The sequence below is a fragment of the Oryctolagus cuniculus genome, chromosome 9, assembly GCF_964237555.1.
Source record: "Oryctolagus cuniculus chromosome 9, mOryCun1.1, whole genome shotgun sequence".
Lineage (NCBI taxonomy): Eukaryota > Metazoa > Chordata > Mammalia > Lagomorpha > Leporidae > Oryctolagus > Oryctolagus cuniculus.
Genome location: NC_091440.1, coordinates 100,853,323 through 100,878,504, shown reverse-complemented (window position 1 = coordinate 100,878,504; position 25,182 = coordinate 100,853,323). Strand labels below are relative to the sequence as shown.

The 25,182-nt window shown below is 38.5% G+C and overlaps 1 protein-coding gene across 3 annotated transcripts in view; it reads left to right on the top strand.

Annotated features, from left to right (window-relative positions):
* Positions 1 to 25,182, top strand: part of LOC100349077 (alpha-2-macroglobulin) — a 61,007-nt gene that overhangs the window by 27,509 nt on the left and 8,316 nt on the right. For all 3 annotated transcript variants that reach the window (XM_008259806.4, XM_070049280.1, XM_070049281.1), the window contains 17 exons: positions 1,013 to 1,240; positions 1,482 to 1,545; positions 3,495 to 3,637; positions 4,232 to 4,381; positions 7,137 to 7,301; positions 7,760 to 7,856; positions 9,450 to 9,573; positions 14,019 to 14,247; positions 15,324 to 15,450; positions 15,789 to 15,910; positions 16,406 to 16,457; positions 20,200 to 20,283; positions 20,547 to 20,723; positions 21,028 to 21,112; positions 21,877 to 22,033; positions 22,304 to 22,378; positions 22,825 to 23,005. In XM_008259806.4, the coding sequence (XP_008258028.1) occupies positions 1,013 to 1,240; positions 1,482 to 1,545; positions 3,495 to 3,637; positions 4,232 to 4,381; positions 7,137 to 7,301; positions 7,760 to 7,856; positions 9,450 to 9,573; positions 14,019 to 14,247; positions 15,324 to 15,450; positions 15,789 to 15,910; positions 16,406 to 16,457; positions 20,200 to 20,283; positions 20,547 to 20,723; positions 21,028 to 21,112; positions 21,877 to 22,033; positions 22,304 to 22,378; positions 22,825 to 23,005 (2,260 nt within the window). The remainder of the gene's footprint in view (positions 1 to 1,012; positions 1,241 to 1,481; positions 1,546 to 3,494; positions 3,638 to 4,231; positions 4,382 to 7,136; positions 7,302 to 7,759; positions 7,857 to 9,449; positions 9,574 to 14,018; positions 14,248 to 15,323; positions 15,451 to 15,788; positions 15,911 to 16,405; positions 16,458 to 20,199; positions 20,284 to 20,546; positions 20,724 to 21,027; positions 21,113 to 21,876; positions 22,034 to 22,303; positions 22,379 to 22,824; positions 23,006 to 25,182) is intronic.

Genomic DNA, 25,182 nt, shown 5'->3' with positions numbered 1-25,182 from the left:
ACCCTCCAATGGCCAACGTAGCCGATGCGCTGCGGCACCGCACTGATCCGAAGGCAGGAGCCAGGCGCTTCTCCTGGTCTCCCATGGGGTGCAGGGCACAAGCACTTGGGCCATCCTCCACTGCACTCCCTGGCCACAGCAGAGAGCTGTACTGGAAGAGGGGCAACCAGGACAGAATCCGGCGCCCCGACTGGGACTAGAACCCGGTGTGCTGGCACCGCATGGCAGATGATTAGCCTATTGAGCCGTGGCGCCAGCCCAAAAACAGTATTTTTAAATACTCCCTCTTACTGGTGATCACACATGTGTTATCACTAGAACATATATTGAAATATGAACAAAGTGTTTTCTGGCAAAAATATTCACTCCTGCTACTTGGAACCTGAGAGTGAAGGTTGAGGAAGCCCAGAAAGATCTCAAGAACAATTTGTACATGAAAAAAAGTTGGAAATACAAGTTAAGTGGGGCCTCTGAGCCATAAGAATCCACAACTACAGGAAACATTCAAAACAACCCGCCTGAGACCCAGAGAGGTAGACTTCAGTTTGCTCATTCAACCCTAGTGCTTTTTATGAAAGTTTTCTCGATCCCTAAGGTTAAAATATTTCATTTATTCATAATGCCTAATTGAAACCCATAGTAAAAGTGGTAGCTTTTTTCTGAAGCAGAATTCTTGAGTTTCTGCAAAATGAGGTTTCAAAGCTCCAAAATTTATCTCTGTAGAAAGTAGCCAAAAAATATATTGAACAAGGCAAGCAGAACAAATGATCTCTCCTTTTATGCTATTCAGAAATATAAATGACAAGACCAGGAACCGCTGCAGCAGCAAGGCAAAGCCATGTCTGTATTTGATACAGATAGGCAAAATAAGGTCCATCTCTCTCACATTTTACTGTAAAGCAACAAATTTCTAGCTTCTAAATAAGGTAGGATGTAAACTTATGCAGTTTTGTGAGAACATTGGTTTTTTATGACATACGATCTACAAAATAATGTTTTCCTAACTCATTAGGCCAAATACAAGGATCAGAGGCCCTGTCATGACTACAGATGGCTCTCAGAAGATAATCAAGAAGCACATCACACTGCTCAACGTGTATTCTCCCTAAGCAACAGCTTTGTCCACCTGGAGCCTCTGTCACATGAACTTCCCTGTGGTCAAACTCAGATGATTCGAGCACATTATATTTTGAATGAACAGGTTGTACAGGAGCTAACAGAGCTCACCTTTTACTATCTGGTAAGAAGGGAGGTCATTGAATTGACTCATCTCTCAGTAAATACTCTCTGTGGGGCAAGTACTTACAAAGCTCTTTGTACATCACTCTTAGACTTCTGATCCATGTTCCTTCGAAAGTTTGACTTCTCTTGCAGTTAATTATTGACAGCCTGAACCCAATGAAATAAGCAAAGTGCATAGAAGGCAAGGTTAAGATCTTCATAAGGAAAACAAAATTGCTTTCTTTTTCTCTTTTTTGCAGATAATGGCAAAGGGAGGCATTGTTCTAACTGGGACTCATACGCTGCCTGTGGAGCAGGGTAACAGTGAGTATTTTCCATAATCTCCACATTTCTGCTCCTTTATGACACATTCAAACCTTAAACTACAGAAATATCAGAAATTCATTCAAATCAAGACAGGTAATTTCCTTCTAATCACAATAAAGGGAAGTTGAGGGAGGGAATTGAGGGAGGGAATGCAATAATATTTTTTCACCCCATATCAAATACTTGTTTACTTTTTTCAGTACATTCTATTTTAGATTATTTGAAATCTATGCTTATTCCAAATGGCCAAACCATAAATATCTATTGACTCGCTTCTCAAAAAGTTTTGGAGTTCTTTCTGTATACCATGTCTTGCACTGAGTCATTTATATCTCTATACATATCTTACTTATCTTTTGAAAGTAGTTATGATTTATGAAGTGTTAAGTTAGGTATTTCCTACATTGCATTGAACTCTTATCATGAACAAATAAGGAAAACTATAAACATATGAAAGTTTCTTCTATCCTAATGGAGTCTAAAGGATGACTTTTTAGAAAACAATCACTGATAGCTACACTTTGGTTCTGTCTTCATAGCAACACATTAGTAGATTGGGAAAGCTTTACGAAACCTTTAGAGAATCTGCATAGGCTTTAAAACTAACTTCTGAAGAAGCTTAGTAATTGTGGGGAGCAACTCGGACTAGACTAAGTTACTGGAATTAAGACTTATTCTATGCATCTGCTCTCCCACAATATGGTGCTGGGAGAGGAGTAAACAGCTTCTACGCAGCTGCCTCTCGCCAAGTTGAGTGATGACCTGCAGGAGCTGATGCTGCTCCTGATTGCAGGAGAGCAGCGTACTCCGCGTGTGGGTAACAGAGTTGGGATTGGTGGAAGAGGACTATAAAGGAGGAGAGAGACAACATGCACCATGAACATCTAAGGGGAACACCTGAGGAACATCTGAGCAGCCCCCCGAGAAGCCCCCGAGAGAGCCGGCCGGCGGTGTGCCGCTCCCCCGCGGAAGTGGGGAAAGTGGCAGGGGGAACCGCCCTTCCACGGAGGTGGAAGGGTCGGTAGCCCACCCGGGAAGAACCAGCAGCAAACCCGGGAAGGGCCGAGCAGACAAAAGAACAGTGCAGGGTCCTGTGTCGTTCCTCCACGAAGAGGGGGAGCGACAAGTAATAATTTTATTGTAATAATATTCTATCAAGGACAAAAGAAAAAATATTTGCAATGTAAGGTTAAGGTTTTGTATTTTTTTTTATTTATTTTTTGACAGGCAGAGTGGACAGTGAGCGAGAGAGACAGAGAGAAAGGTCTTCCTTTGCCGTTGGTTCACCCTCCAATGGCTGCCGCGGCCGGCGCGCTGCGGCCAGCGCACCGCGCTGATCCGATGGCAGGAGCCAGGAGCCAGGTGCTTTTCCTGGTCTCCCATGGGGTGCAGGGCCCAAGCACCTGGGCCATCCTCCACTGCACTCCCTGGCCACAGCAGAGGGCTGGCCTGGAAGAGGGGCAACCAGGACAGAATCCGGCGCCCCAACCGGGACTAGAACCCGGTGTGCCGGCGCCGCTAGGCGGAGGGTTAGCCTAGTGAGCCGCGGCGCCGGCCCAATGTAAGGTTAAAGAGGATGTAAGCATAAATACAATTTTAAGTTTCCTTACCTTCTAGAGTGAGATGTAGATGGAATGGTTGCGAAGTACATGTCTTCATACACTTTGATAGCATCAGAATGCCATGCAGATGAGCTAAATCTTAAAATTGGCGATAAACCAATAGGTGACTTAAATACAAAAGACAAGATTTGGTAAAGGTTCTTTTCCTGAAGTTAGGGTTCTTAGAGGTAATCATCTGATATATGTGCTATTTATTAGCTCTACAAACAGTAAGTCATTAACCAGACCAGAACCCTACAATAACTGTGCAAGAGAATAATTTCATTTCAGCTCTTGGAGATGTCCAACCTGTGATCACTTTCTCTCTTTCTTTCTGTGCTGCAGTGAAAGGGCATTTTTCTGTGTCAATCCCTGTGGAGTTAAACATAGCTCCCATTGCACGACTGCTCATCTATACCATTTTACCTGATGGGGAAGTAGTTGGGGATTCTGAAAAATATAAGGTTGAAAACTGTCTGGTCAACAAGGTGAGTGTTTTATATGATAAAATTTAAACTTTAAAGCTGTAAATATTTTATAGTAAGTAGACATATTTATAGTAGAGGTGGGCATTTGGCATGGCAGTAAGATGCCTCTTGGGATGCTTGTACCCCTGTATGAGTAGCTGAGTTACAGTCCTGGCTCTTCTCCTGATTCTAGCCTTCTGCTTATGAGCACCTTAGGAGGCAACAGGTGATGACTCAAGGAACTGAATCCCTGCTACCACATGGGAGCCTCAAATTGAGATTTTGGCTCCAAGTTACTGCAGACATTGGGGAATGAATCAGTGGATAGGAGTGCATGCCTCCTTGTTCTCTCTCTCTCTCCTTTTTTAAATAAATAAAATAAATTGGTAAAACTATTTAAGAAAAGATGAGTTATAATAGTTAAATTCGTTCTTGAAAATCAAAGTTAAATATAAGGATTAAAAAAATGTCAGAATTGACATAATGCCAACCAACAGGAAGTCAAGAGAAGTAGTTACATATTGAACACAAGAAACAACCAGATAATACAGGAGAATCCCGGTAAAATAAAGACATTTATTTTTTCTGAGCTTCCCCTTCCCCCCAATTCCACAGGTGAATCTGGGCTTCAGCCCAGCACAAGGTCTCCCGGCCTCACACGCCCAGCTGCGAGTCGAGGCTTCTCCTCAGTCCCTTTGCGCCCTCCGCGCTGTGGACCAAAGTGTGCTGCTCATGAAGCCTGAGGCCGAGCTGTCCTCATCCGCGGTGAGTTTCCGTCAACCTCTGGGCTCAGGAAGGACCTAGCAAGGGAATCAGAGCAGGAAGAAATGCTTATTTGAATAGGATAAGAGCAATTAAAATTATATTCTATCTGGAACTTAGTAGTTTTGAGCTCTTTCCTGGGTACTTTCTTCAGTGAGAAAGATACATTTAATCTTTTTTTTCCCCATGCTTACACACACAAGTACATATGAGTTTCTAGATGCTCGTTTAAATAAAACTTGAAAACACTTTGTATGGATGTCCATTTTCCCACAAGCATTTTAAAGCATACACACACACACACACACACATACACTTCAAAACACTCATGGGAAAATGGAATTAAAAGTTTATTTTGTTGCGAAGATTTTTAAAAATATATACATGGCTTTTTTTTTCATAATGTGCATTTTACGTGAACTTTTTGAAGAATCCCATACATACATATATCACACATATACACAAGCCACATTAGTTTTTGCAGATATAAAAAACAAAAAAGAATTCACTGCCTCATATATTGAATCAAATATATTGAAGCATAAAAGGTGATTTAAAGAACTTCTAATTCAGATACATTAAGGTTCTAGCTTAAGGTCACATGGCAATACAAACTCAAACCTAACTCTTAAGCCATCCACAGATGCACTGCTGGAGAGAAAGCAAGGTAGACTGTGTAAAGTGTTGTAAGACAGGTAGAGGTGTGCAAAACAGAAGGAATAATTAACTCTAAGGTATCAAGGAAGTCACTTGAAAACTTTACATAATTTTTACATTATATGTACATATTTACATGATATATATATGTTATATGTACATAGGCCACTCACTCTCCAAAGTCTCTGACATTTCAGAGTTTCATGAATCCAATAACATGAATTTTCAAACCAATTTTATCATTTTGAAAGTCACAATAAAAGTGATACATTTGCCTGCACTAAGACTTCACAGGCTGAATGAAATAGCAAGCTCCCATTTTTACAAAAGTTATATCAGTGGAAATAACTGATGTTTCAAGTTGAATATAGTTTCTGAAGGAAGATAGGTGCTGTCTCTGCTGAATAAAAATTGGGATAAATTAATTGCTAGACATACTTGATATTAGTCTATGAAATAATTTAAAGTCCAGGTTAATAGAAGAAATAGCAAGAGTGTACTGTAGTGGAACAACAAGAAACTACTTAACAACATACTAATAGTAGTTTGCTTATACCTTCATATTTTCAACATGAGTTCATATGGAATAAACTCTTCTGAAGTTTGTTTTATCATCAAAATTGTACAAAGGGAATTTTTTCTTCCACCAAATAGGAACTTATAAGAAAATATGTCTTCCTTTTTAGTCCTTCTAATAAGTTTAATTGAAAATATTAGGGGGCCGGCGCTGTGGCGCACTAGGTTAATCCTCTGCCTGTGACGCCGGCATCTCATATGGATGCAGGTTCTAGTCCCAGTTGCTCCTCTTCCAGTCTAGCTCTCTGCTGTGGCCTGGGAAGGCAGTGGAGGATGGCCCAAGTGCTTGGGCCCCTGCACCTACATGGAGACCAGGAGGAGGCACCTGATTCCTGGCTTCGGATAGGCGCAGCACTGGCCTTAGCAGCCATTTGGGGAGTGAACCAATGGAAGGAAGACCTTTCTCTCTGTTTCTCTCTCTCATTGTCTGTAACTCTACTTGTCAAATAAATAAATAAAAATCTTTAAAAAAAAGAAAGGAAATATTAAAATAATTTGAAAGGAAACATTTCAGTACTGGAAGCCAAAAGATGTTTAGAAAAGTAACAGAAATGTTTTACATTCCTACAACATAATTTTAGAGTTCTCATTTTTTTTTAAAAAGAACAATCTTGGTGGATTGAATAGGCAAATAGTTCTATTTAATTTGTTGATAATAAAGTAGAAGCTTTCAAGTATTTAGTAGTAGGCCTAGGTGACAACACTAGTTCCTTTAATCTTTGGTTTATGTTTTACTAATGAAACAAATTCCTACTAGTAATTAAGTCATTCATTCCACACTTATTTGCTTAATGCATACTGTATTCTAGGCACTACACCAAGTGTGGAGAATCTGATCATGAAATACTAGAACAAAAATCCATTATTATTTCTGAAACTTCCATTTTCAGAAATGAGACAGGCAATAATTATATAACATGTTTTGCAGAAAAACGAAACAGGGTCAGGAAATGGGGCATGTTACTACAAGGAGTCGCCTTTGAGATAGTGTCGAATTTCAACACTCCTGCACACACAATACAGTACATCTGTCAACTTTTTTATGTCTGTCTTATTTCTCCCCTTTAAATGGATTTGAAAGTATCATTTTCAGTATTTTGTAGTTAATGTTCTAAATATTGAGTGAGTATCAGGAGAATTTGTTTCCATGAATAATACCTTAAAAATATCATCCTGCCCTATGTAGCGAATATATACAGTATTTACTCATATGCCTGTTTCAAACATGTATTTATTAACTTTGTTACATACTTGCTAACCACAAAATTGGGACAAAAATACCATTTTATTCTATCATCACAAAACTCTCTATATCTTAAATGTGGCAGACTTCAATACCTGAAGTTTTATTTCATTTTAGTAATAAATCTAATATTTGCATCTGAACTTTGTGACAAAATACTATGATCCTTGAGTATGTAGATCAAAGTGTTTTGGATTATTCTTGCTTTTTTCTCCTTGGATTTAAGCAAATAAATAGACAAGCCACAAATATATCTGCCCTTTGTCCTTTGCATTTGTGTAGGTTTATAACCTGCTACCACTAAAAGACCTCACTGGCTTCCCTGACCGTTTGAATGAGGATGAAGACGACAGCGATTGTATCAGTTACCATACTATCTATAGAAATGGAATCATGTATTCTCCGGTATCAAACACAAATGAAAAAGATATGTATAGCTTTCTACAGGTAAACTGCTTATGTTTTGTATATGGTCAGTTATTCAGATTATTAAAATATTATACATGGAAGAAATTATTTATCTTAGTGCCTTTTATCATGAATGAGGGTAATGGAACATAGGTAAAATGACTTCTCCAAGGGCACTAACAGTAAAAGATGTTCTAAAAATAATAGCACTAGAACTAGTGCTTTTTGGACTATGAATCAAGCTTTCTTTTTGATTGAAATGCATTGCTTTATGATATTTATAAATATCACATATATAAAATAATTACTGTTGAAAGAGCTTAAAGAACAAAATGAGATTACCACTATAATATGTTAACAACTCTTCTACAAATGCGAATATTAAGTTTAAGGTTGTTTGTTGGTTTGATTAGTAAATCTAGTGAAAAGAAGCATATGTATATATATTTTATAATATGTACATATGTATGCTGATTAGATGATAATTTTCTTTGCAGGATATGGGCTTAAAGGTATTAACCAACTCAAGGATTCACAAACCTGAAGTATGTTCAAAAACGGAGGTGTATGAACCGGATGTCTTCCGACATTCAGGTAAAGAATTATAAAAAGAAGTATTGACTAATATGTTAAATCAAATGAAAGGATTTTGAAAGATAAAATGTCACAAAAAGTAAAGCAAAGGGGACAAAAGTATAATTAAGATATATTAAGGCTCATGGCTCAAGTTCAAAAGTCAATACGAACCCAGATCTGACTGTGTTAAGCCACCCACAAATGCACAGCTGGAGAATGTAAGGCAGAGTGTGAAAAGTACAATGATACAGATACACAAAATAAAGGAGAATATCTGCTTCTGATAAATGAGATGGGTTGGGTTGAAAAAAGAAAGTTTCTAAGCACAGGATCAATGTAAACAGAAATAGAAATTGCCGCAAAACAGGGTTACATTCTCATTACTCAAGCAGAGAAGCTCTTCAGCTTTACCAAAACATCAGCCAACATTCACGCTGGAATCACTCACATAATCTGTGATGGGAGCTACTTCTTTCATGAATCAGACAGTAATCAAGCACTTATTGATAGTCTTATATTGTCAAATCACACTTGAAGATAAATTGACTTCAGACAGAAGAATGTAACATATCGGGGCAGGCCTTGGGACATAGCAGTTAAGCTGCTGCTTTGATGCTTGCATCCCCAATCAGAGTGCCTGGTTTCCAATCCAGCTGCCTGCTAATGCACATCTTGGGTGGGAGCAGGTGATGGCCCGAGTACTTGGATCCCTGCCACTTTCATGGGAAACCCAAGTGGAGTCCCAGTCCAGGCTCCAGGCTGCCTGGCTTCCTGGTCCAGTGTGGTTATTGTGGGCATTTGTGGAGTAAGCTGGTAGATGAAGCAACTCTCTCTCTCTCCTCTCTCTCTCTCTTTCTCTCAAATAAAAATAAATTAAAAAAAAACCTGTTAAATATTCACTGAGAAACAATTGGTTATGTGTAATTAATTATAAAGATTATTTCACATTTTTATTTATAGCATATACTGTAATGCTTTATCAGTAAGATTTATAGTAAGCTGACGTGTATACAAGCACATGTTTCCCTCCCTAGGAGAAGTAATGGTTAAATATTTCCCATCATACCCCTAACAGAGAGTGAATGATGTGACAGGACCCAGTTCTGATCTTCTGACACCACATGGAGTAAAGAGCCTGTTTGATCTTTGATCCTTTCAGGCCTGTAAGCTGTTGCTCAAAACCGCTGTCATAATAGTATGTCGTGGTTTTTCTTTGCTCCCACAGAGCACGGCAATAGAAGCCAGGGCTCCTGCCTTCCTCCTAACCCCATGGTCACAGCACTTTTTTTCCACTTAGCAGTGTGGGCAGTAGCCACACACGACTCCACAGAGTCTTCTCCACAGACCATCTCATGCTGTTTCTGCCAAGGTCTCTGCTTTCTGTGCTTGGAATTTACTTCCTCTTGCTGAGCTTATTCCAATACTTGAGAATTCAGCTAACCTATCACCTCCCTAGAAAGACTTTCCCAAATCACACAAGCGCCCTCTGCTGACTACTCTCTATTTCAATACCCTACTTAGGTATTTGAAAGCACTTACTACAATCTTTCCTGAGCAGTATCTTTGTATTTATTTATTATTCCTGTCTTCTTTCTCACCCCACCCCCATAGAGCCAGTTGCAATGAGCAGCAGACTGTTAGGCAATGTAAAAGAAACGAGGGTTTCAGAGGCTCACAGAGAAACAGTCCGAAAGTACTTCCCTGAGACGTGGATCTGGGACCTGGTGGTGGTGGAGTAAGTAACTCTCTTTATATGTAAGAAGCAACCAGATATATACATCACAATTTTTAATTCTTGGTGAATTTTAATTTTTATTGCATGTATTTAGGGTGCACAGCATGATATATTGATACACACACACAAAGAAATGGTTAAGTAAAGCAAATTAACATCTCTCCTCACACTTTTTTGCATGTGTGATAAGAGAACCTAAATTCCATTCATTTTTCAAATTTCCAGTTTATGATATGGTACTATTAATTATAGTCTTCATGCTGTACATTAGATCTGAAGATGTATTCAGACTACATAGCTGTAGTTTTGTATGCTTTGACCTGCATCGCCCAATTCACCCCCTCCCACACACTCCCTGTAATACCATTTCACTCTATGTATTCAACTTCTTTTTAGATTCTATATACAAGTGAGGTCTTGCAGTATTTTTCTCTCTATGTCTGGATTTATTTCACTTAGCATGATGTCCTCTGGGTTCATCAACATTGTCACAAGTGGCAAGATCTCTTTCTTAAGACTGAATAGCATTTCATCATGTGTACCACAATTTCTTTATCCACTCATACATTACAGATATTCTATGTCCATATCTTGGCTACTGTGAATAATGATGCAATGAACATAGGAGTGTGCATATCATATGGCGTGCAGATTTTGATTCTTTTGTTTTTATACCCAGAAAAAGGAGTTGAGTTGTATACTTCTACTTTTTTATTTACCTTTGTCAATGAAGTCCATATTTCTTATGCTCCCATGCTATTTAGGGTTCTTTCATTTCAATTTGACACATTCTCATTAGCATTTCTTGTTCTGCAAGTCTACAGGTGATAAACTTCCTTGACTTCTGATTGTCTGAGAAAAGCTTTATCTCCCCCTTCACTTTTGATCACTTTTGAAGGATGGTCTTGTTGGGTGTAGTATTCTTGTTTAGCAGGAGTTTTTAAAATTCTTTCAGCACTTTGAACATATAAAGTGTCAGCAAAAATTCTGAAAAATGTGTACTATGAAAGATATGTATGAATTTCAAAAAAATTTACACCAAATAAACTTCCTTTAATTCATTTTTTCTACGGTTTTTAGAGAAGCCCTTGTAGAATTCAACCCCTTTATGGACTCCAAAGTTTCTGCTGTAAATTTCTCTAATTGTCTTATGGGTTTTCCCTCGTACATAAAAAAAAAAAAAAACACAAATTTTCTCTTGTTGCCTTTACAATTTTCTCTTCACCTTGACTTTTGTCAATTTTATTATAATTGTCTCCATGTGTATTTCTTTGGATTCATCTTATTTGGTGTTCTTTAAACTTCCTGTATATGGATTTATATTTTATTCCCCAGTTTTGGGGTGTTTTTAGCCATTTTTTAAAATTTAAATAAACTTTCTAGTCCATTCTATTTCTCCTAGATCTTTCTATTTATCCACAGGGAAAAGTTTGGGGTTGGAGTTGATCTCCCATTCACTCAACTGAAAGCTACAGTGGCAAATACCTCCACTCTTGTTTAGACCACACATACTTTCAACTAATTTCTTTGTTCATTGTCACCTCCAAGGGCCTAGCAAATGTTTGTTCCTTCTATTCTCAAAGATAGGTAAGTTGGCTGAAGGTGCTCTATTTCTGGAGCAAACTACCGAAAGGAGTTGACGGAACTGAGCCCATATGTCCTCTCTGGCCCCCAGAGATAGTTGAAAGACTACTGATTAGCTGCTCCTTAAGTTCTCAGATGCAGGCTAATTAAGGGCCCAACCCTTAGGCAGCAGCTGGGAAAATTGACACATGAGATATTCAGTAAGATTCCTTCCAGAAAAACAAACAAACAAAAAACAACAACTGGAAGCTGGAAGTTGTTGCCTATTCTATGTCTGCTGATTCCAGGCAGAGAGCCACTGAAAATGCTCACGCACATATTGAAAGCCATCTCTTTGATCTCTCTTCTCTTGGAGAATTTGAGAAAGCAGGTCCCATCCTTTCCCAGAACTAGGTGAGTAAGAACCCATCACCAGGAACATATCAGTGTTTTAGAGAAGAGAACTTAAGGACAATCTCAAATTACATACTTTGTTTGTAACTATATTGTCTGTAAAAGATTATACTACATTTATATGTCTATAGATGATTCTGATACAGATTAAAATTGAAAGCAGAGTTGGAACAAAAGGACTTTCATTTTTCCATCTCAAGCATTGATCATACTTTCTGTCATTTTTGCTGATTAAAACATTATAAAGCTTTAAGTATTTGATGGTTGAAAGATTACCAATCTAAGAATTTTTTTTAAAAAATTCAGTTAACATGAGTTTAAAGAGAAGGTGACCAGGGTTTGGAGACAAAACAGTTGGTTTCTATGCTGTAAAATTTTTTTCATTGAATTTATGTATTAGTTAAGTAGGAGAATGTACTATAGTCTTCAAGTCACTTAAATTTATATAGGTTATTAGCATTATCTTTAAATATACAATATAAAGAAAGCTGTACATTCATGGCATATTAGCTTTGTTTTCCAAAACAAGAGGCAAATGCTCATCCAAAGACACATAGTCTGCCAAAGCAAAAGGTGCATACGAATGAGATACACACCCTTGTTTCCTCCACTATTGGGTTATTGACAAAATAATAAACAGTGCATTCTATTATTGTCATCTTACTTTTCATTGTTGCCTTCAGTAGCAAGAACTGGCATTTAAGGCCTGACATTAAACAGTTTAGGAACTGTTCACAATTCTCCTAGATGTAAAAACTAGAAATAAAAACTGGAAGATGGTCAAAGAGGTTTAAAAATTAGCAACACCATATAGCACCCATACTTGTGTAAATTTGTTGCCTTAAAAAGGCAGCTATTACTCAAATTTGAAAAATTCCACAAAAGCTCTAGCCCCTTTCTGTGAATCAATTTCACTTTAAATAATGTTTTAGCGGAGTCTACAGTGCAAATATAAATTCATTATACCAGCCTTTTGGCAGCACTGAGGATCTAAGACAAGGCAATGCTACTGATCATCTGAAGATAATGGTGAAAGATGTTTGTGTTCTGATTTTTCCAATTCTTAAGAGCTTATTTGAATCAGTAGCATTTTTGTAAGAGCATTACAAAACAGTACTAAAATACTATTCCTGTTTTCAATACATTTTAAAAAACCTTTGCAAATACTACGCCAGTGTCAGTGACTACATATGGCTAGTATCACTGAGGAGTTTCAGCACTTTCTAGCAAAGACAGTCTGTACAATAGAGAATGTGAAAGCTCCCATTTCTAAGTCTTTGGTGCAGTTTTGGTAGGTGAGGGCTTGAATTCTGCCTTGGTGGGAAGAGGGAGCTGGAGGATGAGCAAGATTATTGTGATTAGAACTAAGCACATAGCATTAACATGGTACCATTGGAGAGGTACTGTTAGGAGCCGTGCTTGGTGAATTTGGACACCTATTAATGTCTCTGAGCCACTCTGGATCTCTGTGAATATGTTCTAGTGGAGGAGACTGAAGATTAAATGGACAGTTCATAAAGTATTCTGGAAGCCAAAGAAGACTGGTAGAAGGCTATCAGGAAGATCTCTTGGCAGTGGTGGAGGTGGGCTATGCAGAGTTCCATCAAATCCACCAGTGGGAACAGGAACTCTGGGTTTTATTCTTGAAGGAGGAGGTTGTCTTGGTGGAATAACATGAAGATCATGATGAGATTTCATATTCCTCTTAGAATTTGATGCAAGATGATCAATGTTTATTCAAGGAGGAAGGAAAGGAGGAATCAGTGGCTCTTAGTTTCTGTAAACTACCACATGAACTGAAGAAAGACTGAATGTGGCAAAAGCACTGGAGCAAAGGAACTATTGCTGCCACAGGAACTAAGAAGCAGATACTGCTGGAATACTAGATGGCGTATTTAGAGAGGTTGATGTTGACACTGCTGATTCAAGCTCAATTTCAACAATTCAATCAAAGCTTATTTTATATGGCTCTCTGAGGGAGAACCATGGAGGTGCCTGAGGGAGAGCCATGGGGGCCCGTATTGGGCCTTATTCCAGGAGATTATAAGAAGAAATTTGATTCCCTGGGAAATTTAGGTTCCTATTTAGAGTTTTGGGGTTCAATTTCTAGAGACTTGCTCAATATATAATCTGTAAACTCTTTTTTAGATGAACTTCCTATGGGGTTAAGATTTTCGAAGAACCCCCTCATTTTTTATTCTATCCATAAACAGTAAGGCTGATTCTGATATTGCTGAATTTTTCCTGTAATTTCAGCAGCTTTTCTCCTCTTCCTGAAATTGATTAAATTTTCCCCTTTCTTTTTAAAAGATCATTATTTCTTTCTTTAGTCTTTATTACTCTCTGTTACTGATAATTCTATTGAGTGTATTCAAGTCGTAACAATAGAATCACTTGTAGGTGTTCTTTTCCTAGGAAGGATTTGTTCAACTGCTTACTTTCTGTTCTTCACATTTCATCCTCCCCAGCTCATCAGGTGTGGCTGAAGTAGGAGTCACAGTCCCTGATACCATCACTGAGTGGAAAGCAAGCGCCCTCTGCCTGTCCAATGACACCGGAATTGGTCTGTCTCCCATTGCTTCTCTCCAAGCCTTCCAGCCCTTCTTTGTGGAGCTTACAATGCCCTACTCTGTGATCCGTGGAGAAGCCTTCACACTCAAGGCTACTGTCTTAAACTATCTTCCCAAATGCATCCAGGTAAGGGGCTTTCTTTCCAAAAATGAGCAGAAGGTAGCATCCAGGTAGGCATGTTGACAAAATCCTTTGTATAATATACACACACCAGAAGAAGAATACTGAAAGTATTCTGAGGGAGATATACCCATATGTTATGTAAGTTATACTTACTGAAATCCACAAGTAACAAATTGCAAGTTAAAACAAATTTGTAGCCCTTATCTCAACACTTTAAACTTAGGTAGCTTATATAATATAAAGATTGCTCACATAAACAATAAAAATCAGTGCTCTTCATTCTCATGTCTAGTTTTCTCCAAGAGTTCAACTTTTACACTTCAAAGTATTTAAATTTTCACATCTCATTTAATATATTAAATCTTATTTTAAAAGTTGTCTATAGGGGCTGGTGGCACTGTGGCATAGCAGGTTAAGCCACTATCTGCCAGGTCAGCATCCTATATGGGCACTGGTTTAAATCCCACTTGCTCCGCTTCCATTCCATCTCCCTGTTAATGTGCCTGGAAAAGCAGCAGAAGATGGCCCAAGTACTTCAGCCCCTGCACTCACCCAGAGGAAGCTCCTGACCTCTGGTTCCACCTGACCCAGCCATGGCCGTTGCAGCCATTTGGGAAGTGAACCAGCTGATTGAAGACCTCTCTCTGCCTCTGCCTCTCCATTTCTGTAACTCCACCTTTCAAATAAATAAATACATTGCTCTAAAAAAGTCATTTACAATAATCTTACCTCTGTTGAAACAACAACTATTTATAAATCTTGTATACTCTGCTGGGAAAGCAGAGTATGAGGGTATGGTCAAAATCTAAGGCTAAAAAAGTAGAGTACACACAAGCAACCTACCATCACTACCTCACCTCTCCTCTGGTCACATCACATGAAATAACAGGTTACCTCAAAACACTAACATTCAGATGTCAGATCCATCTAAACATACTAAAACTAGTTTGTATTTGCCTACATCATCTTTAATATTAGTAGGTAGCCTGGACTCTAACCAATCCATGTGCTTGTTTCCAAATCCAATCTCCCTCTGATCTTTTTCTATCTCTAATTTATTTGTCTCATATTGGTTGCAGGTCAGTGTGCAGCTGGAAGACTCTTCCCAATTCCTAGCTGTCCCAGTGAAGGAGAAACAAGAGTATCATTGTATCTGTGGGAATGGGCGGCAAACTGTGTCCTGGAAAGTAACTCCAAAGTCATTAGGTGGGGACAGACTCTTAGAAACCATTCATTCTTCAAGGATTCTATCAATGACGTCCTTATATCTAGCACTGCTTCCCTCAGGAAAACACCCCAGGTGGCAGGATGCTGTTTCCTCTCATTCTAGGATGTCTGGAAGGACATAACCACTTACCTATCTCCACATAAATCTTGGTTTCTCAGTGTCATTGACCTCTAATTTAGGCTGCTCCCATCCCTGCTCTTGTGTTTTTTAAAACAAAAGATGATGGGGCATTGGACATTTATAAGTACTTAGTTTGGAAGCATAGAAGAAAGGATTTAATGGAACTCATATCTACTGTAACTTTTTATTTTTTAAGGAAGTGTGAATTTCACTGTAAGCGCAGAGGCACTGGAGTCTCAAGAGCTATGTGAGAATGAGGTGGCTGTGGTTCCTGAACATGGGAAGAAAGACACAATCATCAAGCCCCTATTAGTTGAAGTAAGTAAGCCTGCCTACTTGACAAGTGGCTGAGCTATACAAAAACATTGACTTCAAAATATTTTGGAAAAATGGAATGAAAGACACTTTTTGGTATAAAAACTCTTTGAAATTCAGGCATAGTGTTCATGATACATATTTTCATGACGTTCTCAAGGATCCTTAGTATATAGTCTATAACAAATCCATAATAACATATATGCATACTATAATATTCCTATATATAACACATGTATATTTAATAATATTATATTCTATCATCTATTTATCTATCATTTCTGTCTCTTGACTTATTTATTTTCCACTTGCTTTCCAATCTATTAAATTATCCATTTCATATTGACTAAACTTACAGAATTATTTATTTGATGCAGTTCAAATTCTTCTCTTTAACAGAAAATGAAATCTGACCACAGAATCTGTGGTCACCCTACCAACACATATGTCCTGAAAATCAATCCATTCTCAATTAACTTTTCTTTCTTTCACCTAAAGCCTGAAGGACTAGAGAAGGAAGAAACATTCAACTCCCTGCTTTGTCCATCAGGTAAGAATCAAGTATCATAATGAAAATAACATTGATTAAAACTTGTCTAACATCTGAGACCCAAAAAGTTTCTCATGTTACTTTTATACCTTCTCTATGAGGTAAGTATGACCTGAAGTACAATTCACACATTTGACAAATCAGAAAACTGGTTCTTGGTAAGACCAAGTAGTTTGACTTGGAGGATATCCTTAGCTCGTACATTCTGAGTCTGTCTCTTGCAGCATCTATGCAAATACCAAGATGTGTTTCTGACCAGTGTATGATATAAGAATAGGTAGAAAGTGAGTAGAATCAAATGCATATTTCCAAAAGACTTATTTCTCTGAATAATTAGTAATACAGCAAATGGACAGCTGAATTCATGGCATTCCAACACTGAATTTTGTATATCAGGATTATCTACTTCCCAAAGAAAGAGATGCTGTGACCTTCATATCTGTTTGATGACAATACTGTACCTAAAATCCTGTCAATCTTTTAAGGAGAGACTTAAGAAACTTATAGTAAAAGATGTAACTTTATATTGACTGCTCTCAGAACTTCTTTCTTTGTCTTTATAGGTTTCCATTTTTTTATTCTCTTCTAACTGGACAGTTTAAAATATTCCATCTTCAAGTTCACTGATTCTTCTGCTAAGTTGAGTCTGCTGTTAAAACTTTCTGGTGACTTTTTATTTCAATCATTGCTTTCATCTGTAAGATTTCTATTTCATTTTCTCTTATTGTTTCTATTTTTTGTCAACCTTCTCCCATGGTTTATGTATTATTCCTCAAATTTGATTCAGTGTTCAATCCATATAGCCCTATAATCCACGGAACTTTTCAAGAGGAGTATTATGAATTCTTTGTCAGTCATTTCATGGATTTCAATTTGTTTACAATCAATTTTTTGAAGTTTGTTAGTTTCTTTTGGAGGTGGCATAACTCTGTTTCTTCATGATTCTGTTTCCTTGCATTGTTGCCTGCACATTTGAGGAGACAGCCAGTTCTCCTGGCTCCCACGGGTATTTTTGGCAGGTATAAACCTTCACTATTTAGTTTAGCCTGTGATTCTGAAGAGATCAGCTGGTGACAATCCCAGACAGGCAGAGCTTGTTGTGGGTTCTCTAGTTAGCTGGGCTGCTGACTTTGCTCTGATGTTAGGTGGGGCTGCTGGCTGGGCTCTGTTGTGTGGCAAGATCACTGGCTGAGCTCTGCTATCAGGGAGAGCTGCTCTCTGGGTACTGTAATGATCTGTGGTCAGGCCAGTTGCCAGGTGTATTTCTGGCTGGGTATTCCAGTGTTTGGAATCTTCAGTTTGCTAGGGCTGTGGACTGGGATGTAAGGTTAGATGGAGTCCCTGCTCAGGATGGACAGGAGTAGATACTTAGAAGTGGATGATGGAGGACACCTTCCCTGTATGGGTGGACACGAGCTGTTTAGCTGCTGTTTGGTCTCCCTGGGTTGAGCAGGTATGACCCTTACCACTTCTCCAAAATGTATGGTGGTAGGCATGTCCATGTGTGCTGGGTGGGGTCACTAAGCAGGCTTTGTGGCTGAGATGGGGTACTCCTTGGATACACAAGACAAGCAGATTTATCCCTTAAATCTCTCTGAAGTATGTAGAAGCACGTACCTCCTTGCCTTGGCAGAGTCATCACAGTGGACTCTAAAGTTAGGGGAAAATACTAACCATTTAGGGACTCATGTCAGGTTGAACTTCCCACTGTGTTCCTGAATGCAACCAGCTAGCTTTGAACATAGGATATACAGGTGGCTGGCATTTCTGGTTATGCATCAATGCTGGAAGGAACACACAAGTATCACCAAGATGTGCATGCATGCGCTATGAGCTCTGCCTGCCTCCTTTCTTTTTTTCTACTTGAATCTCCATGGCCTAGCTTTGCTTTACCCCCAATACTACCTGTAAGGTGAGGTCAAAGTGAGCATCCTGGGAATCATCTCAGAATGCCAGGGAAGCTGGATGACCAGTTGTGGTTCCCTTTTCCCTCTCCAGTGTGATAGTAGCAAAATCTCCATCTGGCCATTGTGCCAACTTGGGGAAAGGGAAGGGTGGTATGATCAAAGAGAGACCATCCTTCTTACCCTGCTAATAGATACACAAATGTCACATACTTATTTCCAAGTATTGAGGTTTTCAAAAAGGTTTTGTATTCTGTGGATAACTACTAGTTGAACTTCTTTGAGGGGGGTGATGTAGAGAGAAATTTCTTACTCCACCTCCTTACTCTAGCCTTAGTTTCAGTAGAACTAAAAAAACTCTCTCTTTATTACCTAAATGGATTTATACTTCCATCAGTATACATTTTCACAATGTATGCCTATTGTCATTTGTTACCATCAATGTTTTTAATTTTGCCAAAAATTTATGTAAAAATATTTTGCTATTTAAAAATTTATTTTTCTCTAATTATATATTAAGCTGAACTTATTTTTTTGGTATTCTGAATTACCTTCATATCCTTAATTCTTATCTCTGGATATGTTGCAATTATTTTCTTTCCCTTGGTCATTCATCTTTTAACACTTATGGCATCTGCTTTTTTACAAAAGCTTTAGTATTAATTTTATGAGTAAGAGAAGATGAACAATACATTTCTCTTAGTTTCATTTTCATATATTTTACCAAAGTTAAGATGGTAGTAACATATGCCCATTAGCCCGGCACTGCGCCTCACTTGGCTAATCCTCCGCCTGTGGCGCCGGTACCCCTAGTTCTAGTCCCGATCGGGGCACCAGGTTCTATCCTGGTTGCTCCTCTTCCAGTCCAGCTCTCTGCTGTGGCCCGGGAAGGCAGTGGAGGATGGCCCAAGTTCTTGGGCCCTGCACCCGCATGAGAGACCAGGAGGAGGCACCTGGCTCCTGGCTTCGGATCGGCACAGCGCACTGACCGTAGCGGCCATTTGTGGGGTGAACCAATGGAAGAAAGACCTCTGTCTCCCTCTCTCTCTCTCTCTCTCACTGTCTAACTCTGCCTGTCCAAAAAAAAAAAAAAAAAAAGATATGCCCATTAGTATCAATTATTCTATTTTCAAATATTTTGTTTTCTTTGGTTATTTGTGTTTTAACTTTGACATCTGTTTTCTTACTAAAGTTTTAATGTTAATGTTTTGAGAAAAGGATACCATATGGAAATAAATACACTTCTTTCATGTTCATCTTCATATAATTTATTAGCAAGGTTAAAATGAAAGTAAATGTATGTTTATTAGTAGTAACTTGTATTTCCAAAGAGTCAAAAAACATTCATCTTTATCTGCTTTTCGCTATTTTCTAGGTTATCCATAAATATGCTAACATCATATCTGCTAAAATCTGACAGAAAGGACATGACAATATTGTAGAATTCAGAATCTTGAGGGATTTTCTCTTTGTTTGTTTCATGAGGCCTTTGTTGAAATTGTTGAAATTTTTTCCTTCATGAAACTGTTGAGCAAGAGGTTAGGAATGGGCACTAAATAGATTATCTGGTTATAGCCATCTTGTGTTAGCCACTGGATGACTTCAACATAACCACAGCATCACTGGACTTTTATCAACTTGTCTTTTTTTGAAACTGTTCATAGGGGGAGAAAAGATTGCTGAATAAGAAATTTTGGAAATCTCAGAATCCAACTAGCCATATTTAAAATAATTTTACTTTTCAGAAGTTTAGGCATAGACCTAGTTTCTGGCAGAGCTCCTCAAAAATGTATGTTGCAGAAATAATTTTCATATGACTGATCTGTTTCTTTTTCTAGGTGGTGAGTTATCTTACCAATTATTCCTAGAGCTGCCACTAAATGTGGTAAACGAATCTGCCCGAGCCTCTGTTTCAGTTTTGGGTGAGTGCCTAGCCCTCTCCAGATTTGGGCACTAACATCTTCTACCATATTTCTTTTTCATTAATATTTATTCAAAATCACAACAATAATTTTAAGTTCTTTCTTCTCCCCTTCTTTTGGCTTTTCTATCAATACCAATCATATTTCTGTTCCCAAAAGATTCAACCTTCCTAAAAATCCTCATTTTTACTAGTTTATTTTTAATAATTCTGAGAGATTATAATCTCTGAACTTTATGACTTCCCATCTCTCTCATTTCCCAGGAGACATATTAGGCTCTGCCATGCAAAACACACAGAATCTCCTCCAGATGCCCTATGGTTGTGGAGAACAGAATATGGCTCTCTTTGCTCCTAACATCTATGTTCTGGATTATTTAAATGAAACACAGCAGCTGACTCCAGAGATTAAGTCCAAAGCCATTCACTATCTCAACACTGGTGAGTGATTGAATGAGTGAGTAGCAAAGTGACAGTGTTACTTCAATTGAATTTTCCAGTAGACTTGAGTTACTTATCAATACTATGATATATTAGCTTATCACACTATGAAAACTACAATGATATCAATTTCATGAAAACCATCCACTCTCCTACTTCCAATAAAATGTTTAAGGCTCAGAATCTTTTAATATATTACAGAAAAATTTAGGAAGGGTCACAAGAGATGCCAGGCATTTTAGAAGTTTTTCTAGTCTCATCATGCACGTTAATTTATCATTGTTTTGTTACCCTCCCATTCCAGGTTACCAGAGACAGCTGAATTACAAGCACCATGATGGTTCCTACAGCACCTTTGGGGAGAGATACAGGGGTGAGGGCAATACATGGTAAGGGAAGGACAATTTTTTGAGCTCCTATTATTGTGACAGTTCTTTGATATATATTATCACAGTATTCACAACAACCCAATAATATATGTATCGTTAGACCTATAGTTGGTTATACTAGGTTAATAAAACAAGATTAGAAAAAAAGATGATACTAAAATATATGCTATTATACTTCTTCCCAAAATTCATCCTGTTAATAATATACCAAAGTATTCTCTCTAAAGCAGTTATTCTTTTTAAAACAATTGCCATAACCATGAATATTTAGATGATCTGACCAGGAATATATCAAATAATTTCCAGATAACTGTTAACTTTAGTACATATTGTATTTCTTAGAAAATATTCATCTTAATAGAAGTAAAGATCTGAAAAGACAATGATATAAAATGTTTTTAGTATCCCTAAGGTAAAATGATTTAGAAGAGCTTATTGTACTTAAGAGAGCATGTGAGATTCTCTTGCTACAGAATGAAATTTCTAAAGAGAAGAGATACTGAAAGTCTTACTCAAATAGCTAAAAAAAAAAAAAAATTAGAAGTATTTGGACTCCCTGTGGCAAAGAGTAATTGAGTCTGCAAAGAAATACTAGATATAGCACATTAATCAAAGAGAATAAAGAAGTAAGACTTCAAAATTTTCAAGAGTTCCCTGTTAGATGACTCATTGTATAAGAAATGTTATATAAAACCTGTTGCTGTGAAGTAGCCATGAAGCCATGTTAACAACATAAATATCATCACCATGTCCTCACTGCTTAGGCTCACAGCCTTTGTTCTGAAGACTTTTGCACAGGCCCGAGCATATATTTTCATCGATGAAGCGGACATTACCCGAGCCCTCCTGTGGCTCTCCAAGAAGCAGAAGGATAATGGCTGCTTCAAGAAATCTGGGTCACTGTTCAACAATGCCATGAAGGTGAGCTGTTCTGGAGCTGGCTTTGATTTGTTCATTATGGTATCTACCGGGATGGGAAGAGGAAGTAAGAAATGCCTAAGAGAGGGTATCAAGAAGAAAACAAAACAAGGATAATTCTGAGAAAGAGGGAACTTAGCTTGGGTATGACACTTTGCCCCATGGAGATGAATATGGGTAAGGATGAACTTCATGACAGAAGAATTGAAAGAGCTGGTAGGAGCATTCTCAGAAGTTGAATGACTCCATTCTCTCCCTCTGCTGTGTTCATAGGGAGGAGTAGATGATGAAGTGACTCTCTCCGCCTATATCGCCATTGCTCTGCTGGAGATTCGTCTCCCAGTCACGGTAGGCACCATTCTGTTCCCCTGCTAAAAAAACAGGAGTTCTGGATGCAATGCATCCACTGACCTGCTGAATGAAATGCTATCCTACTCAAAACCATTGCCAGCTTTCCTTCTATACAATGTCAGTGCTTCCCAGATCAACAGAAAATCAGGCCAATTCATTAAGAAAGGTCTAAACTTTTCTAGCAATATCTTTGGTCTCTTTCTCCCCTATCTCCCACTTCCCCCTCAGAAAGCCCCTAAATATATGGTCTCTATACCTACCTTTTGAAAATGAGAATAACAGATTAAAAAATATTATTCTCTCTAGCCAAAAGAAAGAGGAATAGATGGACAAATTCATTTGAAAAACTTCTTTACCTCCTGTGCTATGATCTGTCTGATTTCCTCGGGTTGCTAGCACCCCTGCTCACAGAGCTCAGTTCTCTTCTTGTTCTCTTTCAATAGCATCCTGTTGTTCGCAATGCCTTGTTCTGCCTGGAGTCAGCCTGGAAGTCCATAAAAGAAGGAGCCCATGGCAGCCACGTCTACACCAAGGCACTGCTGGCCTATGCTTTTGCCCTGGCAGATAACCAGGGAAAGAGGAAAGAAGTACTCAAGTCACTTGATGAGGAAGCTGTGAAGAAAGGTGAAAGTACACCCGAGAACTTTTTCCTATCCCATAACTGCATTGCAAAAATGCCTTACTCCTACTTCCTGTGATCTCTGTCCTTGCTTTTTTTTTTCTTTTTTTGACAGGCAGATGTAGACAGTGAAAGAGAGAGAGAGAGACAGAGACAGAGAGAAAGGTCTTCCTTTCCGTTGGTTCACCCCCCCAAATGGCCGCTATGGCTGGCGTGCTGCGCAGATCTGAAACCAGGAGCCAAGTCCTTCCTCCTGGTCTCCCATGCAAATGCAGGGCCCAAGCACTTGGGCCATCCTCTGCTGCCCTCCCGGGCCACAGCAGAGAGCTGGATAGAACTGGTGCCCCAACCAGGACTAGAACCCGGGGTGCCGGCGCCACAGGCAGAGGATTAGCCAAATGAGCCATGGTGCCAGCCACTCTTCTTTTTTTTAAGCAACATATACTTTGTCCATTTCTTATTTTTCTAAAATATAAGATCTCTTAATTAAATCAGACATCAAAAGATAAAAGTAGGTACAAGATAGCAGTAAGTTTCTCAGCCTTTGGAGAATAGCTCCAAAATGTACTATCTACATGATGTTGGGCAAATCATCAATTTATCTGTGTTTCAGTTTCTTCATTGCTAAAATGTGAATAATAATAGCATTTACTTCATAGTTTTTGTATTCAATCAATTAACATACATAAAGCACTTAGTAGGGACTATGCAACATAGTAAATGCCAAAAGTACAAGATATATTATTAATATACCAGTTGTTGCTATATATACCCACCCTTATCTTCATTTATCTTATACTTTATATCATCTTGAAGATTGATTGATTGACTTGAGAGGGAGAGAGGGAGAGAGGGGGAGAGGGAGAAAGTGAGAGAGGGAGAGAAGGAGAGGGAGAGAGAGAGAGAGAAGTCTTCCAACCACTAGTTCACTCCAAATGGCTGCAATGGCCAGGGGCTGGGCTATGTTGACAAGAACCCCATTGAAGTCTTCCACATGGGTAGCAGGAGCCCACATACTTGGGCCATCATACACTGCTTTCCCAGGTGCATTAGCAGGGAGCTGGGTCAAAAGTGGAATATCCAGGATTCAAACTAGCCCTCAGATATGGGATACCAGCATCATAAGCAGAGGGTTTACCTGCTGTGCCACAATACCAGCCCCACTTCACAACATCTTAAGCATAAGGAAAGATTGATGGAAGGAATCACATGAATAAATTACAGTGTTTTAAACTCATTTAACAAGATTAATCCTGTTTATCAGTCCATTATATTCATACACACACAATACTTGGACATATACCACAGTCTACATGATGGGTCAAAGAAACAAAATAAAATGCAAATGATAGGACATCCAATAAATATATTCTTTCTCCTTTGTCAGTGCCATTAATTATTTTTAAAATGTATTTCAGCTATGCAAAAATGCATAAAGAATAGTTAGCAAACACCTGTGCAACTCCCTCCAAGCTTAACAAAATGTTCCCAGTGCAGGAAAAATCACCTGTGGACCACTTTTACTTCTCAAATTCAACACTTTGCTGATGAGAGTTTTCTAAGTGGGTGCCTGTAGCTCCAGTTCATTAATTTTCACTGCTGTAAAATATATTACATTGTGTAAATATGTCATAATGCATATGGGGTTTCTCCCCGTGGATCATTTCTCATTATTTTTGGTGATTACAAAGCTGTCTCCTTGTGGAGTTCCTCCAAGTTATATTTCAAGATTCATATTAGCAAGCACATATTCCCCTTTGCTGAATATTGCCAAATTGTTCTCCAAAGAGCAACTGGCTTCCTACAGCAGTGTACATTGGTTCCCATCATTTCACACCCATGGCACTCTCAGCTATTTTAAGGATTACTGCATTTCTTTCCAACCAATGTATGTGAAATCTATTATTTCATAGAATCTGTGATCCTTACAAGGAACCTCTCAGGAGAAGTTTACAGGAACTCAACAAACTCCAGACAAGTTCTAGATAACATCAGGAATAGGAATTAGCCACATTAGTGAGAGAACTCACTCTGCCAATTCTTTCTCCCACCAACCCAAGTATAGCAACTATTTAAAAATATAGATGGTCAAGGGTTTCTGAGCCAGCAACACCATCTGCCATAGTTGGGCAGAAACACACCAAGTTCAGATTCACATAGAAGAAAACTAATTTATATAAGG